At 47.6% G+C, this 19,104-nt stretch overlaps 1 protein-coding gene across 1 annotated transcript in view; it reads left to right on the top strand.

Annotated features, from left to right (window-relative positions):
• The window catches only part of flna (filamin A, alpha (actin binding protein 280)), a 216,810-nt gene that overhangs the window by 144,503 nt on the left and 53,203 nt on the right, over positions 1-19,104 (top strand). The window contains exons 28-31 of the mRNA XM_064921966.1: positions 3,398-3,554; positions 4,828-5,017; positions 17,850-17,929; positions 18,212-18,379. Coding sequence (XP_064778038.1) covers positions 3,398-3,554; positions 4,828-5,017; positions 17,850-17,929; positions 18,212-18,379 — 595 coding nt within the window. The remainder of the gene's footprint in view (positions 1-3,397; positions 3,555-4,827; positions 5,018-17,849; positions 17,930-18,211; positions 18,380-19,104) is intronic.

Raw genomic sequence — 19,104 nt, 5'->3', positions numbered from 1 at the left:
ACACACACACACACATAGGTGACACACACACACACATAGGTGACACACACACACACACACATAGGTGACACACATACATAGGTAACACACACACACACATAGGTAACACACACACACGTAGGTAACACACACACACACATTGGTAACACACATACAGATAGGTAACACACACATACATAGGTAACACACAAACACACATAGGTAACACACACACACACATAGGTAACACACACACACATAGGTAACACACACAGACACACACACACAGGTAACACACACACACATAGGTAACACACACACACACACATAGGTAACACACACACACATAGGTAACAAACACACACACACACACACATAGGTAAAACACACATAGGTAACACACACACACACACAGGTAACACACACACACATAGGTAACACACACACACACACACACATAGGCAACACACACACACACATAGGCAACACACACACACACAGGTAACACACACACACACACATAGGTAACACACACACACACACATAGGTGACACACACACATAGGTGACACACACACACACATAGGTGACACACACACACACATAGGTGACACACACACACACACACATACATAGGTGACACACACACACACACATAGGTGACACACACACACACATAGGTGACACACACACACACACACACACAGGTGACACACACACATAGGTAACACACACACACACATAGGTAACACACACACACACATTGGTAACACACATACAGATAGGTAACACACACACACATAGGTAACACACACACACATAGGCAACACACACACACACACATAGGTAACACACACACACATAGGTAACAAACACACACACACACACACATAGGTAAAACACACATAGGTAACACACACACACACACACATAGGCAACACACACACATAGGTAACACACACACACACGTAGGTAACACACACACACACATAGGTAACACACACACACACACATCGGTAACACATGCACACATAGGTAACACGCACACACACACAAGTAGGTAACACACACACACATATAGGTAAAACACACACACACATAGGTAACACATATACATAGGCAACACACACACACACACATAGGCAACACACACACATAGGTAACACACACACACACACATAGGCAACACACACACACACAAAGTTAACACACACACACACATAGGTAACACACACACACACACATAGGTAACACATAAACACACACACACATAGGTAACACATAAACACACACACACAGGTAACACACACACACACACAGGTAACACACACACACACAAAGTTAACACACACACACATAGGTAACACACACACACACACATAGGTAACACATAAACACACACACACATAGGTAACACATAAACACACATAGGTTAACACACACACACACACAGGCAACACCCACACACACACGCACATAGGTAACACACACACACACACACACAGGTAACACACACACACATAGGTAACACACACACACACACACACATAGGCAACACACACACACACACACATAGGCAACACACACACACACACACAGGTAACACACACACACACACATAGGTAACACACACACACACACATAGGTGACACACACACATAGGTGACACACACACACACATAGGTGACACACACACACACACACACACACACACATACATAGGTGACACACACACACACACATAGGTGACACACACACACACATAGGTGACACACACACACACACACATAGGTGACACACACACATAGGTAACACACACACACACATAGGTAACACACACACACGTAGGTAACACACACACACACATTGGTAACACACATACAGATAGGTAACACACACATACATAGGTAACACACAAACACACATAGGTAACACACACACACACATAGGTAACACACACACACATAGGTAACACACACAGACACACACACACAGGTAACACACACACACATAGGTAACACACACACACACACATAGGTAACACACACACACATAGGTAACAAACACACACACACACACACATAGGTAAAACACACATAGGTAACACACACACACACACACATAGGCAACACACACACATAGGTAACACACACACACACATAGGTAACACACACACACACACATAGGCAACACACACACATATGTAACACACACACACATACACATCGGTAACACATGCACACATAGGTAACACAGACATATGTAACACACACACACACGTAGGTAACACACACACACACATAGGTAACACACACACACACACATCGGTAACACATGCACACATAGGTAACACGCACACACACACAAGTAGGTAACACACACACACATATAGGTAAAACACACACACACATAGGTAACACATATACATAGGCAACACACACACACACACATAGGCAACACACACACATAGGTAACACACACACACACACACATAGGCAACACACACACATAGGTAACACACACACACACATAGGCAACACACACACACACACATAGGCAACACACACACATAGGTAACACACACACACACATAGGTAACACACACACACACATAGGCAACACACACACACACATATGTAACACATGCACACATAGGTAACACACACACACACACACACATAGGTAACACATATACATAGGCAACACACACACACACACACACACATAGGCAACACACACACATAGGTAACACACACACACACACATAGGCAACACACACACATAGGCAACACACACACACACACATAGGCAACACACACACATAGGTAACACACACACACACATAGGTAACACACACACACACATAGACAACACACACACATATGTAACACATGCACACATAGGTAACACACACACACACACACGTAGGTAACACACACACACATATAGGTAAAACACACACACACATAGGTAACACACACACACACATAGGTAACACACACACACACACAGGTAACACACACACATAGGTAACACACACACACACACACACATAGGCAACACACACACACACACACACACACACACACACATATGTAACACCCACACACAAAAAAATAGGTAACACACACATAGGTAACACACACACACATAGGTAACACACACACACATAGGCAACACACATACGCAACACACACACACACACACACACACACACACACACACACACACACACACACACACACACACACACACACACACACACACACACACACACATATGTAACACACACACACACTTAGGTAACACACACACACAAAGGCAACACTCACATACACAGGCAACACATACAGAGGCAACACACTCACACCGATGAACACACAAAGACAGTTTTGACATTGCACCCCCCCCCCCCCCAGTCCCTACACGGTGCAGGTGTTGCCTACCCATGATGCCAGTCAGGTGCACGCCAGCGGTCCCGGTCTCAACACCACTGGAGTGGCCGCCTCTCTGCCTGTCGAGTTCACCATCGACGGCAAGGATGCAGGAGTGGGGCTGCTTGCTGTGCAGATCACTGTGAGTCCTGTCAACAGAGGCCTACCAATACATCTACTCCCACTATGTCTACATCCTAACCTACCAATACATCTACTCCCACTATGTCTAAGAGTCCTAACCTACCAATACATCTACTCCCACTATGTCTAAGAGTCCTAACCTACCAATACATCTACTCCCACTATGTCTAAGAGTCCTAACCTACCAATACATCTACTCCCACTATGTCTAAGAGGCCTACCAACTACCAATACATCTACTCCCACTATGTCTACATCCTAACCTACCAATACATTTACTCCCACTATGTCTAAGAGTCCTAACCTACCAATACATCTACTCCCACTATGTCTAAGAGTCCTAACCTACCAATACATCTACTCCCACTATGTCTAAGAGTCCTAACCTACCAATACATCTACTCCCACTATGTCTAAGAGTCCTAACCTACCAATACATCTACTCCCACTATGTCTAAGAGTCCTAACCTACCAATACATCTACTCCCACTATGTCTAAGAGTCCTAACCTACCATACATCTACTCCCGCTGTCTAAGAGTCCTAACCTACCAATACATCTACTCCCACTATGTCTAAGAGTCCTAACCTACCAATACATCTACTCCCGCTGTCTAAGAGTCCTAACCTACCAATACATCTACTCCCGCTGTCTAAGAGTCCTAACCTACCAATATATCTACTCCCACTATGTCTAAGAGTCCTAACCTACCAATACATCTACTCCCACTATGTCTAAGAGTCCTAACCTACCATACATCTACTCCCACTATGTCTACATCCTAACCTACCAATACATCTACTCCCACTATGTCTAAGAGTCCTAACCTACCATACATCTACTCCCACTATGTCTACATCCTAACCTACCAATACATCTACTCCCACTATGTCTACATCCTAACCTACCAATACATCTACTCCCACTATGTCTACATCCTAACCTACCAATACATCTATTCCCACTATGTCTAAGAGTCCTAACCTACCAATACATCTACTCCCACTATGTCTAAGAGTCCTAACCTACCAATACATCTACTCCCACTATGTCTAAAAGTCCTAACCTACCAATACATCTAATCCCACTATGTCTACATCCTAACCTACCAATACATCTAATCCCACTATATTTAAGGGTCTTAGCCAGGTGTAGGAGATGGTATGCTTACCAAGGTTACGGGCAGGCTAGCCTATAGTGTGTCTGTCTCATCTTCATGGTGACTGTTTCGATGTAATCTGACTGTCTGTTTCCATGGTGACTGTCTCCAGGACCCAGAGGGGAAGCCTAAGAAGGCCAGTGTCTGTGACAACCAGGACGGGACCTATCTGGTATCATATGTACCTGACATGGTGGGTCGTTACACCTTGCTGATGAAGTATGGAGGGGACGAGATCCCTTACTCCCCCTACCACGTCAGGGCTCTACCTACTGGAGACGCCAGCAAGTGTACTGTCACAGGTAGGACACACCTATTGTATGTAACTGTATTGATTGATTATTTGTGCATTAGTGTGCCCTCCACCCCACATACACATACACATACCTTCCTCCCTTCCTACTCCCTTCCTCCTCCCCTCCTCACCCCCTCCTCCCTTCCTCCTCCCTCCTTTCCTCCCCTCCTCCTCCCTTCCTTCTGTCAGGATTTGGCCAGGGTTGTTCCGGGTTTTGGTCAGTAGATGTCCCCATTGTGCTTTTTGTCCCTATGTTTTTCCCTTGATCCCCATTATTATTTGCACCTGTGTCTCGTTTCCCCTGATTGTATTTAAACCCTTTGTTTCCCTCAGTTCTGTGCTCTGTGTTTGTATGTTAGCACCCTGCCCTAGTGTTCTGTGTGCTCTTGTCGATTCCGGGTGAAGTTCTTGTGGTATTCTGTTTTTTGTTTTTGTTTATTTTTGGTGAGTTTCTTTTGAGGTTTTTTGTGTTTTTCCTACCACCTTTTGGATTTGCCATTTTTTGTATTTTAGGATTTTTTCTTTATTAAATACACCGTCTTAAGTACTGCTGTGTCTGCCTCATCTTCTGGGTTCTGCTGACTATTCGTGGCTCAGTTGGTTAAGTGACTGTTTCTCACTCCAGAGACCCAGGTTCGAAACCGGGTCCTGACAGAAACACAGAGCCAAAAATTAACCCAGAGGCAGCCAGTTCCCAGGACCTTTTTGCCACGCTGTCCCACCACCAGGAGACTGTCCAACGCCACGAAGCCGCCCTGGTTCAGCAAGAGGCCTTAATGGCTAGACATTCTCATCTTCTGTCGGAGATGCTGACTTCCATAAAGCAGATATCTGATCGACTTACCCCGGCAACGGTTCACGTACCCATGGCAGTTAACCCCCTGGCTGAACCTCGTCTTCCACCTCCCCAACGGTTCTCAGGTGATCCAAGTGCTTGTAAAGGCTTTCTCACTCAATGTTCTCTCTCCTTTGAGCTGCAACCTTCGTCGTTTCCCACCGACCGGTCTAAGATCGCATATATCATTACCCTGCTGTCGGAAAAAGCCCTGGCCTGGGCTACTGCTGTGTGGGATGCCCATAGTTCCTGCTGTGCCAGCTACTCTGCCTTTGCTGAGGAATTCAAACGAGTGTTTCAAGGCCCAAGCAGTGGTTCTGACTCAGCCAAACAGCTCCTGACTCTCCATCAAGGTTGGCGCAGCGTGACGGACTATGCCATCCAGTTCCGCACGGTGGCAGCAGCGAGTGGCTGGAACAACGAGGCGCTCACGGTGTGCTTTCTGAAAGGCCTTTCCGACACTATCCAAGATGAACTGGCCACTCGGGAACCACCGGACAATCTCGAGTCCCTGATCAAGTTGGCTTCACGCATTGACCAGCGTCTGAGAGAGAAGAACTCAACCGTAGACCTCTAGCCCCTATCAGTCCCAGCTCCGAGTCCCCACCTTTATCATCGCTGGCTCCACCGGAACCCATGCAGATTGGACGCATCTCCCAGGCTGAGAGAGACCGCCGGATGAGGGAGCGACGCTGTCTATATTGCGGCAAACCGGGCCATTTCCGTTCCACGTGTCCCGGGCTCCAGGGAAACGCTCTGTCCCGTACAGACCGGGGGAACTGTAACGGGAAACATAACCTCCTCCCATCCGTCCAACTCCCGTCTGCTCATTCCAGTCACCCTCTCCTGGGACAACCACAAGCTTCACCTTCAAGCCTTGGTAGACTCTGGAGCCGCAGGTAACTTCATGGATGGTGTCTGGGCAAAGGAGAATGGCGTTCCCTCTGAACCTCTAAGTGACCCCATGAGGGTTACTACATTGGATGGAAGCCCTTTGGGATCTGGACTTGTCACTCATGTCACTACCTCCTTGAGACTTTCAGTTTCACAACACCAGGAATTGATGAACTTTCATTTGATCTCCTGTTCCGAGTTCCCTCTCGTCCTTGGATACCCCTGGCTTCACAGCCATAACCCTCACATCGACTGGTCTGTGGGCACTATCAAGCAGTGGGGTCCTACATGCCAAGCTACTTGTATTTTCCAGAATTCCCGAGTTCTACTCCCGAGTCTTTAGAATCCATCGACCTGACCCGAGTTCCCGAGTGTTACCATGACCTCAAACTGGTGTTTAGCAAACAGAGGGCCACCATGCTACCACCCCATAGATCTTACGATTGCCCCATCGACCTGTTTCCGGGCACTTGCCCCCCCAGGGGTCGGATCTTTTCCCTATCTCCACCCGAACGAGCTGCTATGGATACCTACATCAAGGACTCTCTGGAAGCAGGCCTCATGCGTCCATCAACCTCCCCGGCGGGAGCAGGGTTTTTCTTTGTGGCCAAGAAAGATGGTGGATTACGTCCTTGCATCGACTACCGGGGACTCAATGACATAACCGTCCGTAACCGTTACCCGCTACCCCTTATGGCCACAGCCTTCGAGCTGCTCCAGGAAGCAGTTGTTTTCACTAAGCTTGACCTGCGGAACGCATACCATCTTGTGCGGATCAGACCTGGTGACGAGTGGAAGACCGCTTTCAACACGCCTACTGGTCACTATGAATACTTGGTGATGCCCTTCGGCCTGACCAACGCCCCAGCGGTGTTCCAAGCGCTCATAAACGATGTGCTTAGGGATATGCTTAACATATTTGTGTTCGTTTACTTGGATGACATCCTCATCTTTTCGAGCTCCCTTCAAGAACACACTAAGCATGTCAGACAAGTACTCAAACGCCTCCTGGACAGCCATCTGTACGTTAAGCCGGAAAAATGTGAATTCCATTCATCCCGAGTACAATTCCTGGGATTTGTAGTGGAACCCGGTCGAGTCGAAATGGACCCTAGGAAGGTAGGGGCGGTAGCGGATTGGCCCACCCCCAAATCCGTTAAGGATGTTCAGCGTTTCCTGGGCTTCACAAACTTTTACCGCAAGTTCATCAAGAACTTCAGTTTGGTGGCAGCTCCTCTCTCAGCTTTAACCAAAGGTGGCAATGCAAGGTTTGTGTGGGGAAGAGAAGCTGAGACGGCCTTCCAAGGACTCAAGCAGCGCGTCCTCTCTGCTCCCATCCTGATACTACCGACTACGGATGAACCATTTGTGGTGGAGGTAGACGCATCAGAGGTTGGTGTTGGAGCTGTCCTGTCTCAGAGGGGTGAAGACAAGAAGCTTCATCCGTGCGCTTTCTTCTCACACCGGCTTACCCCGACTGAGAGGAACTACGATGTGGGGGATCGTGAACTCCTAGCGGTTAAGATGGCATTGAAGGAATGGAGACACTGGCTCGAGGGGGCTTCTCACCCGTTTCAAGTGCTTACGGACCACAAAAATCTGGAGTATATCCAGCAGGCGAAGCGATTGAACTCTAGACAAGCTAGATGGTCTCTTTTCTTCAATCGATTCCAGTTTATCCTCACCTATCGGCCCGGGTCGAAGAATCTCAAACCGGATGCCCTGTCCCGAGTCTACGCTCCTGCCATTCGAGATGACACGGACATGCCTGTCCTTCCTGCTGCTAAGATTGTGGCTCCGATCTCGTGGCAAGTTGAGGATACCGTGAGACGTGCTCAAGCTAGCGAACCGGACCCTAAAGGAGGCCCTGCCAATCGGTTGTTTGTCCCCAAGGCAGTGAGGACTCAGGTCCTTCTGTGGGGGCACTCCTCTCGCCTCACCTGTCATCCGGGCGTAGGTCGCACCTTGGAGTTCATCCAGCGTAAGTTCTGGTGGCCTACCATAAGAGAAGACGTTGCCACTTTCGTCAATGCCTGCCCCGTGTGCTGTCAGGGCAAATCTTCTCACCTCCGCCCTCAAGGACTCCTTCACCCTTTACCTGTTCCCCACAGACCCTGGTCCCATATCTCATTGGACTTTATTACTGGACTTCCTCCATCCCATGGCAATACTACTATCCTAGTCATAATCGACAGGTTTTCAAAGGCGGCCAGGTTCGTCCCTCTGACTAAGTTACCTTCTGCCAAGGAAACGGCTGAGTTGGTAATTAATCATGTGTTCCGAGTCTTCGGCATTCCTCAAGATGTGGTTTCTGACAGAGGTCCCCAGTTCGCCTCAAGGTTTTGGAAGGCCTTCTGCCAACTCATGGGGGCTTCTGCCAGTCTATCTTCAGGGTACCATCCGGAGTCCAACGGCCAAACAGAGAGGATGAATCAAGAGCTGGAAACCACCCTCCGATGTATGACTCGTGACAACCCGTCCACATGGTCATCCTTTATTGTTTGGGCCGAATACGCGCACAACACCTTGCGCTCCTCCTCCACTGGTATGTCCCCGCACGAGTGTCAGTTTGGCTATGCTCCTCCATTGTTCCCGGACCAGGAGGCAGAAGTCAGAGTGCCTTCAGCCTTGAGGTTCGTCAGACGCTGTCGGCTTATGTGGAGGAAGACCCGTCTTAATCTGATGCGTTCCTCACAGAGGTATCAAAAACAAGCCAACAGACGTCGCCGTCCCGGGCCTACCCTGCGCCCCGGCCAGAGAGTCTGGCTTTCCACAAGAGACTTACCTCTACGGGTGGAGTCTCGCAAGCTGTCCCAAAAATACATCGGTCCCTTCAAGGTTGCCAGGAGAGTTAACCCAGTTTCTTATCGCCTACACTTACCCAGATCCCTTAAGATTAATCCCACATTTCATGTGTCATTGTTAAAACCTGTTATTTTTTCTCCCCTTGTCCCGGCAGACAGACCTCCCCCTCCGCCTCGTGTCATTGGAGGCCAGCCGGCTTATACCGTCCACCGGATACTGGATTCCCGCCGGGTGCAGCGGTCCTGGCAGTATCTGGTGGACTGGGAAGGCTACGGTCCTGAGGAGCGCTCCTGGGTTCCTGCCAAAGACATCCTGGACCCTGACCTCATTCGTCAGTTCAGGGTCCTCCACCCTGAGAGAGCTGGTAGGAACGTCAGGAGCCGTTCCTAGGGGGGATTCTGTCAGGATTTGGCCAGGGTTGTTCCGGGTTTTGGTCAGTAGATGTCCCCATTGTGCTTTTTGTCCCTATGTTTTTCCCTTGATCCCCATTATTATTTGCACCTGTGTCTCGTTTCCCCTGATTGTATTTAAACCCTTTGTTTCCCTCAGTTCTGTGCTCTGTGTTTGTATGTTAGCACCCTGCCCTAGTGTTCTGTGTGCTCTTGTCGATTCCGGGTGAAGTTCTTGTGGTATTCTGTTTTTTGTTTTTGTTTATTTTTGGTGAGTTTCTTTTGAGGTTTTTTGTGTTTTTCCTACCACCTTTTGGATTTGCCATTTTTTGTATTTTAGGATTTTTTCTTTATTAAATACACCGTCTTAAGTACTGCTGTGTCTGCCTCATCTTCTGGGTTCTGCTGACTATTCGTGGCTCAGTTGGTTAAGTGACTGTTTCTCACTCCAGAGACCCAGGTTCGAAACCGGGTCCTGACACCTTCTCCCTTCCTCCTCCCCTCAACCCCTCCTCCTTCCTTCCTCCTCCCCTCCTTCTCCCTTCCTCCTCCCCTCAACCCCCCTCCTTCCTTCCTCCTCCCCTCCTCCCTTCCTCCTACCATCCTCCTCCCCTCCCTCCCACCTCCCTTCCTCCACTCTTCCTCCACTCTTCCTCCTCCCCTCCTCCTCCCCTCCTCCTTCCCCTCCTCCACTCCCCCTCCTCCCCTCCTTCCTCCTCCCTTCCTCCTCCCTTCTTCCTCCCCTGCTCCTCCCCTCCTCCTCCCTCCCCTCCTCACCTCCCTCTTCCCTTCCTCCTCCCCTCCTCCTCCCCTGATATCTCAAAGGGCTGTACAGAAACCCAGCCTAAAACACCAAACAGCAAGCAATGCAGGTGTAGAAGCACAGTGGCTAGGAATAACTCCCTAGAAAGGCCAAAGCCTAGGAAGAAACCTACAGAGGAACCAGGCTATGAGGGGTGTCCAGTCCTCTTCTGGCTGTGCCGGGTGGAGATTATAACAGAACATGGCCAAGATGTTCAAATGTTCATAGATGACCAGCATGGTCAAATAATAATAATCACAGTGGTTGTCGAGGGTGCAACGGTCAGCACCTCAGGAGTAAATGTCAGTTGGCTTTTCATAGCCGATCATTCAGAGTATCTCTACCACTCCTGCTGTCTCTAGAGAGTTGAAAACAGCAGGTCTGGGACAGGTAGCACGTCCGGTGAACAGGTCAGGGTTCCATAGCCGCAGGCAGAACAGTTGAAACTGGAGCAGCAGCACGGCCAGGTGGACTAGGGACAGCAAGGAGTCATCATGCCAGGTAGTCCTGACACATGGTCATACGGCTCAGGTCCTCAGAGAGAGAGAAAGAGTTAGAGAGAGCATACTGAAATTCACACAGGACACCGGATAAGACGCTCTGGATAAGAGCGTCTGCTAAATGACGTAAATGTAAATGATAAGACAGGAGAAATACTCTAGATATAACAGACTGATCCTAGCCCCTTGACACATAAACTACTGCAGCATAAATACTGGAGGCTGAGACAGGAGGGGTCAGGAGACACTGTGACCCCATCCGATGATACCACCGGACAGGGCCAAACAGGCAGGATATAGCCCCAGGATGGTAGATCCACTAGTCTGGTCTGGTTCTGTCTCTGGTCCGTTTCTTTGTTACTTTAGGCTGTTTGACTCTGCATGCAGAGTTTTATAGTTCAACTAGCTCATTTTCCTGATCTCTCTCTCTCTCTCTCTTTTGCTCACTCTCTCTCTCTTTTGCTCTCTCTCTCTCTTTCTCTCTCTCTCTGTGTCTCTCTTTCTCTATCACTCTCTCTCTCTCTCTGTCTCTCTGTGTCTCTCTCTCTCTGTCTCTCTCTCTTTTTCTCTATCGCTCTCTCTCTCGCTCTCTCTGTGTCTCTCTCTCTCTCTGTGTCTTTCCAATGTGTCAAGTAAATATCTTTTTGTTTTCTCATGATTTGATTGGGTCTAATTGTGTTGCTGTCCTGGAGCTCTGTGGGGTCTGTTTGTGAACAGAGCCCCAGGACCAGCTTTCTTAGGGGACTCTTCTCCAGGTTCATCTCTCCGTAGGTGATGGCATTAATATGGAAGGTTTGGGAATCACTCCTTTTTAGGTGGCTGTAGATAATTAGTGGGTATCGGCCTAATTCTGCTCTGCATGCATTATTACAGAGGACATTTTTGCAGTTCTGTATGCAGAGTCTCAATTTGGTGTTTTATCCCATTTTGTGAATTTTTGGTTGGCGACCAGACCGCACAACCATCAATGGCAATGGGTTCTACAACTGATTCAAGTATTTTAAGCCAGATCCTAATTGGTAGGTTGTGTTGTATGTTCCTTTTGATTGCATAGAAAGCCATTCTTGCCTTGTAGCTCAGCACAGCTTTTTTGGAAGTTACCTTTGGCGCTAATGTTTAGGCCGAGGTATGTATCGTATTTTGTGTGCTCTAGGTCAATGGTGTCCAGATGGAATTTGTATTTGTGGTCCTGGTGACTGGACCTTTTTTGGAACACCATTTTGTCTTACAGAGATTTACTGTCAGGGCCCAGGTCTGGCAGAATCTGTGCAGAAGATCTAGGTGCTGGTGTAGACCCTCTTTGATTGGGGACAGAAGCACCAGATCATTAGCAAACAGTAGACATTTGACTTCAGATTCTAGTCGGGTGAGGCCGGGTGCTGCAGACTGTTCTAGTGCCTCGCCAATTCATTGATATATATATATATATATATATATATATATATATATATATATATATATACAGGCCTCTCTCATCTTTTTAAGTGGGAGAACTTGCACAATTGGTGGCTGACTAAATACTTTTTTGCCTCACTGTATATGTTGAAGACAGTGGGGCTTAAGTTGCATCCCTGTCTCAACCCACGGCCCTGTGGGAAGAAATGTGTGTTTTTTGCCAATTTAACTTCTTATGGGTATGTGGAACAATACCGTCCCACCGGGCCAACATCCAGTGAAATTGCAGAGCGCCAAATTCAAAAACCGAAATACTCATAATAAATGTTCATAAAACATCTGTTATACATCGGTTTAAAGATGAACTTCTTGTTAATCCAACCGCAGTGTCATATTTCAAAAAGGCTTTACGGCGAAAGCAGACCATGATATTATCTGAGGACAGAGCCAAGCACACAAAACATTACAAACAGTTACCAGCCAAGTATTGCAGTTACAAAATTCAGAAATAGCAATAAAATTAATCACTTACCTTTGATGATCTTCATATGGTTGCACTCACAAGACTCCCAGTTTCAACATAAATATTTGTTTTGTTCGATAAAGTCCCTCTTTATATCCAAAAACCTCTGTTTTGTTGGCGCGTTTTGTTCAATAATCCAATGGCTCAAAGGCAGTCACAACAGGCAGACGAAAAATCCAAATATTATGTTTATAATCAATCCTCAGGTTGATTTTAGTCATAATAATCAATAATATTTCAACCGAACAATTGCTTCGTCAATATAAAAGAAAAACAAGAAAGGCTCTCGGTCGTGTGCACCAAACAGGTCTGGCGACTTCCCAGGGTCCAAAGTGGTCACTCAAAGTGGTCACTCAAAGTGGTCACTCAAAGTGGTCTTACTCCCTAATTTTTCAGAATACAAGCCTGAAACAATTTGAGTCCTAAGTCATGGGATGGGATACAGAATAGGCAGTCAATGGAAAACTACAAACATTTAAAAAAATCCACTTCCTGGATGGATTTTTCTCAGGTTTTCGCCTGATATATCAGTTCTGTTATACTCAGACATCCTTTTAACAGTTTTGGAAACTTTAGAGTGTTTTCTATCCTTATTATATGCATTTCCTAGCTTCTGGGCCTGAGTAATATGCAGTTTACTTTGGGAACGCTTTTCATCTGGAGGTGAAAATAGTGCCCCCTTTCCTAGTGAGGTTAAATCACACACCTGTTGTTTGTGTACATACATTTTATGATGTCGTATGTTTTTCCCCCAACACCACATTCCATCAATTTGTATAGCAGACCCTCATGCCAAATTGAGTCAAAGGCTTTTTTGAAATCAACAAAGCATGAGAAGACTTTGCCTTTGTTTTGGTTTGTTTGGTTGTCAATTAGGGTGTGCAGGGTGAATACATGTTTTGTCGTACGGTAATTTGGCAAAAGGCCAATTTGACATTTTCTCAGTACATTATTTTCACTGAGGAAATGTACGAGTCTGCTGTTAATGATAATGCAGAGGATTTTCCCAAGGTTACTGTTGACGCATATACCACGGTAGTTGTTGGGGTCAAATTTGTCTCCACTTTTGTGGATTGGGGTGATCAGTCCTTGGTTCCAAATATTGGGGAAGATGCCAGAGCTAAGGATGATGTTAAAGAGTTTTAGTATAGCCAATTGGAAATTGTTATTTGTATATTTTACAATTTCATTGAGGATACCATCAACACCACAGGCCTTTTTGAGTTGGAGGGTTTGTATTTTGTCCTGTAGTTCTTTCAGTGTAACTGGAGAATCCAGTGGGTCGTCTTTAATAGTTGATTCTTAGATTTGTATTTGATCTTGTATATGTTTTTTTGCTGTCTGTTGTTTGTTATAGAACCAAAAAGATTGGAGAATTGATGTATCTATCTATCGATCTCCGTTTTGGATAGATTACTCTCTGTGGTGTTTGTTTAGAGTTTTCCAATTTTCCCAGAAATGGTTAGAGTCTATAGATTCTTCAATTACATTGAGCTGATTTCTGACATGCTGTTCCTTCTTTTTCCATAGGGTATTTCTGTATTGTTTTAGTGATTCACGACAGTAAAGGTGAAGACTCAGGTTTTCTGGGTCTCTATGTTTCTTGTTGGATTTTTTCTCAATTTACATTACATCATTACATCATTACATTTAAGTCATTTGGCAGACGCTCTTATCCAGAGCGACTTACAAATTGGTGAATTCACCTTATGACATCCAGTGGAACAGCCACTTTACAATAGTGCATCTAAATCATTTAAGGGGGGTGAGAAGGATTACTTTATCCTATCCTAGGTATTCCTTAAAGAGGTGGGGTTTCAGGTGTCTCCGGAAGGTGGTGATTGACTCCGCTGTCCTGGCGTCGTGAGGGAGTTTGTTCCACCATTGGGGGGCCAGAGCAGCGAACAGTTTTGACTGGGCTGAGCGGGAACTGTACTTCCTCAGTGGTAGGGAGGCGAGCAGGCCAGAGGTGGATGAACGCAGTGCCCTTGTTTGGGTGTAGGGCCTGATCAGAGCCTGGAGGTACTGCAGTGCCGTTCCCCTCACAGCTCCGTAGGCAAGCACCATGGTCTTGTAGCGGATGCGAGCTTCAACTGGAAGCCAGTGGAGAGAGCGGAGGAGCGGGGTGACGTGAGAGAACTTGGGAAGGTTGAACACCAGACGGGCTGCGGCGTTCTGGATGAGTTGTGGGGGTTTAATGGCACAGGCAGGGAGCCCAGCCAACAGCGAGTTGCAGTAATCCAGACGGGAGATGACAAGTGCCTGGATTAGGACTTGCGCCGCTTCCTGTGTGAGGCAGGGTCGTACTCTGCGGATGTTGTAGAGCATGAACCTACAGGAACGGGCCACCGCCTTGATGTTAGTTGAGAACAACAGGGTGTTGTCCAGGATCACGCCAAGGTTCTTAGCGCTCTGGGAGGAGGACACAATGGAGTTGTCAACCGTGATGGCGAGATCATGGAACGGGCAGTCCTTCCCCGGGAGGAAGAGCAGCTCCGTCTTGCCGAGGTTCAGCTTGAGGTGGTGATCCGTCATCCACACTGATATGTCTGCCAGACATGCAGAGATGCGATTCGCCACCTGGTCATCAGAAGGGGGAAAGGAGAAGATTAATTGTGTGTCGTCTGCATAGCAATGATAGGAGAGACCATGTGAGGTTATGACAGAGCCAAGTGACTTGGTGTATAGCGAGAATAGAAGAGGGCCTAGAACAGAGCCCTGGGGGACACCAGTGGTGAGAGCGCGTGGTGAGGAGACAGATTCTCGCCACGCCACCTGGTAGGAGCGACCTGTCAGGTAGGACGCAATCCAAGCGTGGGCCGCGCCGGAGATGCCCAACTCGGAGAGGGTGGAGAGGAGGATCTGATGGTTCACAGTATAGAAGGCAGCCGATAGGTCTAGAAGGATGAGAGCAGAGGAGAGGGAGTTAGCTTTAGCAGTGCGGAGCGCCTCCGTGATACAGAGAAGAGCAGTCTCAGTTGAATGACTAGTCTTGAAACCTGACTGATTTGGATCAAGAAGGTCATTCTGAGAGAGATAGCGGGAGAGCTGGCCAAGGACGGCACGTTCAAGAGTTTTGGAGAGAAAAGAAAGAAGGGATACTGGTCTGTAGTTGTTGACATCGGAGGGATCGAGTGTAGGTTTTTTCAGAAGGGGTGCAACTCTCGCTCTCTTGAAGATGGAAGGGACGTAGCCAGCGGTCAGGGATGAGTTGATGAGCGAGGTGAGGTAAGGGAGAAGGTCTCCGGAAATGGTCTGGAGAAGAGAGGAGGGGATAGGGTCAAGCGGGCAGGTTGTTGGGCGGCCGGCCGTCACAAGAAGCGAGATTTCATCTGGAGAGAGAGGGGAGAAAGAGGTCAGAGCACAGGGAAGGGCAGTGTGAGCAGAACCAGCGGTGTCGTTTGACTTAGCAAACGAGGATCGGATGTCGTCGACCTTCTTTTCAAAATGGTTGACGAAGTCATCTGCAGAGAGGGAGGAGGGGGGGGAGGGGGAGGAGGATTCAGGAGGGAGGAGAAGGTGGCAAAGAGCTTCCTAGGGTTAGAGGCAGATGCTTGGAATTTAGAGTTGTAGAAAGTGGATTTAGCAGCGGAGACAGAGGAGGAAAATGTAGAGAGGAGGGAGTGAAAGGATGCCAGGTCCGCAGGGAGGCGAATTTTCCTCCATTTCCGCTCGGCTGCCCGGAGCCCTGTTCTGTGAGCTCGCAATGAGTCGTCGAGCCACGGAGCGGGAGGGGATGACCGAGCCGGCCTGGAGGATAGGGGACATAGAGAGTCAAAGGATGCAGAAAGGGAAGAGAGGAGGGTTGAGGAGGCAGAATCAGGAGATAGGTTGGAGAAGGTTTGAGCAGAGGGAAGAGATGATAGGATGGAAGAGGAGAGAGTAGCGGGGGAGAGAGAGCGAAGGTTGGGACGGCGCGATACCATCCGAGTAGGGGCAGTGTGGGAAGTGTTGGATGAGAGCGAGAGGGAAAAGGATACAAGGTAGTGGTCGGAGACTTGGAGGGGAGTTGCAATGAGGTTAGTGGAAGAACAGCATCTAGTAAAGATGAGGTCGAGCGTATTGCCTGCCTTGTGATTAGGGGGGGAAGGTGAGAGGGTGAGGTCAAAAGAGGAGAGGAGTGGAAAGAAGGAGGCAGAGAGGAATGAGTCAAAGGTAGACGTGGGGAGGTTAAAGTCGCCCAGGACTGTGAGAGTTGAGCCGTCCTCAGGAAAGGAGCTTATCAAGGCATCAAGCTCATTGATGAACTCTCCGAGGGAACAACTTGGGAGAGATTATTTATTTATTAGGTTTTTGCATTTCTATCTCTCTTTCTTTCTTTCTTTCTCTCTTTCTTTCTTTCTTTCTCTCTTTCTTTCTTTCTTTCTTTCTTTCTTTCTCTCTTTCTTTCTTTCTTTCTTTCTTTCTCTCTTTCTTTCTCTCTTTCTCTCTTTCTTTCTCTCTTTCTTTCTCTCTTTCTCTCTTTCTACTAATATAGTGTAACAGTAGAAGGTGGGATAGGAAATTGTGTTCCTTACTTGTATAGTGCTTTAAGGAGAATAGGGCTCATGGGATCATGGAGATGATACATGGAGGGAGGGAGTCTCAGACTTGTTCTTTGTGTCTGACTCCCTCTCCATCTCTCCATCCCTCTACCTCTCCATCCCTCTCCATCTCTCCATCCATCCCTCCATCTCTCCATCCCTCCACCTCTCAGGGGCTGGTGTGGGTACGGCCATCCAGAGCGGCGAGCAGACCGTCTTCACTGTGAATGCAAAGGCTGCTGGAAAAGGAAAGGTGAAAATGAACAGATTTAGGGTTAGGGTTAGAATTAGGTTTGTAGTATGTCTGTTTGTGAAGGTCTTGACCTTGTATTGCACTGGTTCATTGTAATTCCCCTAATTCCCCTGGTTCATTGTAATTCCCCAAACCGTATGGTTTTTATGTGACGCTGCGATGAATGAAAAATGTAACTGATAAAAACAGAGTGAATAAAGGATGGATAAGTAGATGTAGACGTGGTGGAGAATGAGGATGGAACCATTGATATCTTCTACCCCCTCCCTCCCTCCTCTCTAGGTGACGTGCAGTGTGTGTACCTCAGAAGGGGTGGAGTTAGATGTAGAAGTGGTGGAGAATGAGGATGGAACCTTTGATATCTTCTACACTGCCCCCCAGCCTGGAGATTACTGTATCTGCGTTCGCTTTGGAGGGGAGCTCATCCCCAACAGCCCCTTCCTGGTCACGGTACGTAACTCATCCCCAACGGCCCCTTCCTGGTCACGGTACGTAACTCATCCCCAACGGCCCCTTCCTGGTCACGGTACGTAACTCATCCCCAACGGCCCCTTCCTGGTCACGGTACGTAACTCATCCCCAACGGCCCCTTCCTGGTCACGGTACGTAACTCATCCCCAACGGCCCCTTCCTGGTCACGGTACGTAACTCATCCCCAACGGCCCCTTCCTGGTCACGGTACGTAACTCATCCCCAACGGCCCCTTCCTGGTCACGGTACGTAACTCATCCCCAACGGCCCCTTCCTGGTCACGGTACGTAACTCATCCCCAACGGCCCCTTCCTGGTCACGGTACGTAACTCATCACTGTACTTAAAGCGAGACATACACACACACGGACATGGACACACAGAGACCTGGGTTCAAATACGATATTTAGAATACTTGTTTCTGTGTATTTGAGTATACAGTATTTAAAATACTTGTTTCTGTGTATTTGAAAATACAAGTACTTTCTTTAAAACTATTTGAATGGTTATTTGTAAAAAACAAATAGATTTTCAAATACTTATTTTGTAATGCGGTGCGTGCCTCTCCACTCTGTCACACCCTGACCATAGTTTATTTGTATGTTTCTATGTTTTGGTTGGTCAGGTTGTGATCTGAGTGGGCATTCTATGTTGGATGTCTTGTTTGTCTATTTCTATGTCTGGCCTGATATGGTTCTCAATCAT

This window comes from Oncorhynchus masou, chromosome 18, assembly GCF_036934945.1.
Source record: "Oncorhynchus masou masou isolate Uvic2021 chromosome 18, UVic_Omas_1.1, whole genome shotgun sequence".
In the NCBI taxonomy this organism is placed as follows: domain Eukaryota; kingdom Metazoa; phylum Chordata; class Actinopteri; order Salmoniformes; family Salmonidae; genus Oncorhynchus; species Oncorhynchus masou.
The sequence above is the reverse complement of the archived record's forward strand: the minus strand, read 5'-3'. Positions and strand labels throughout refer to the sequence as shown.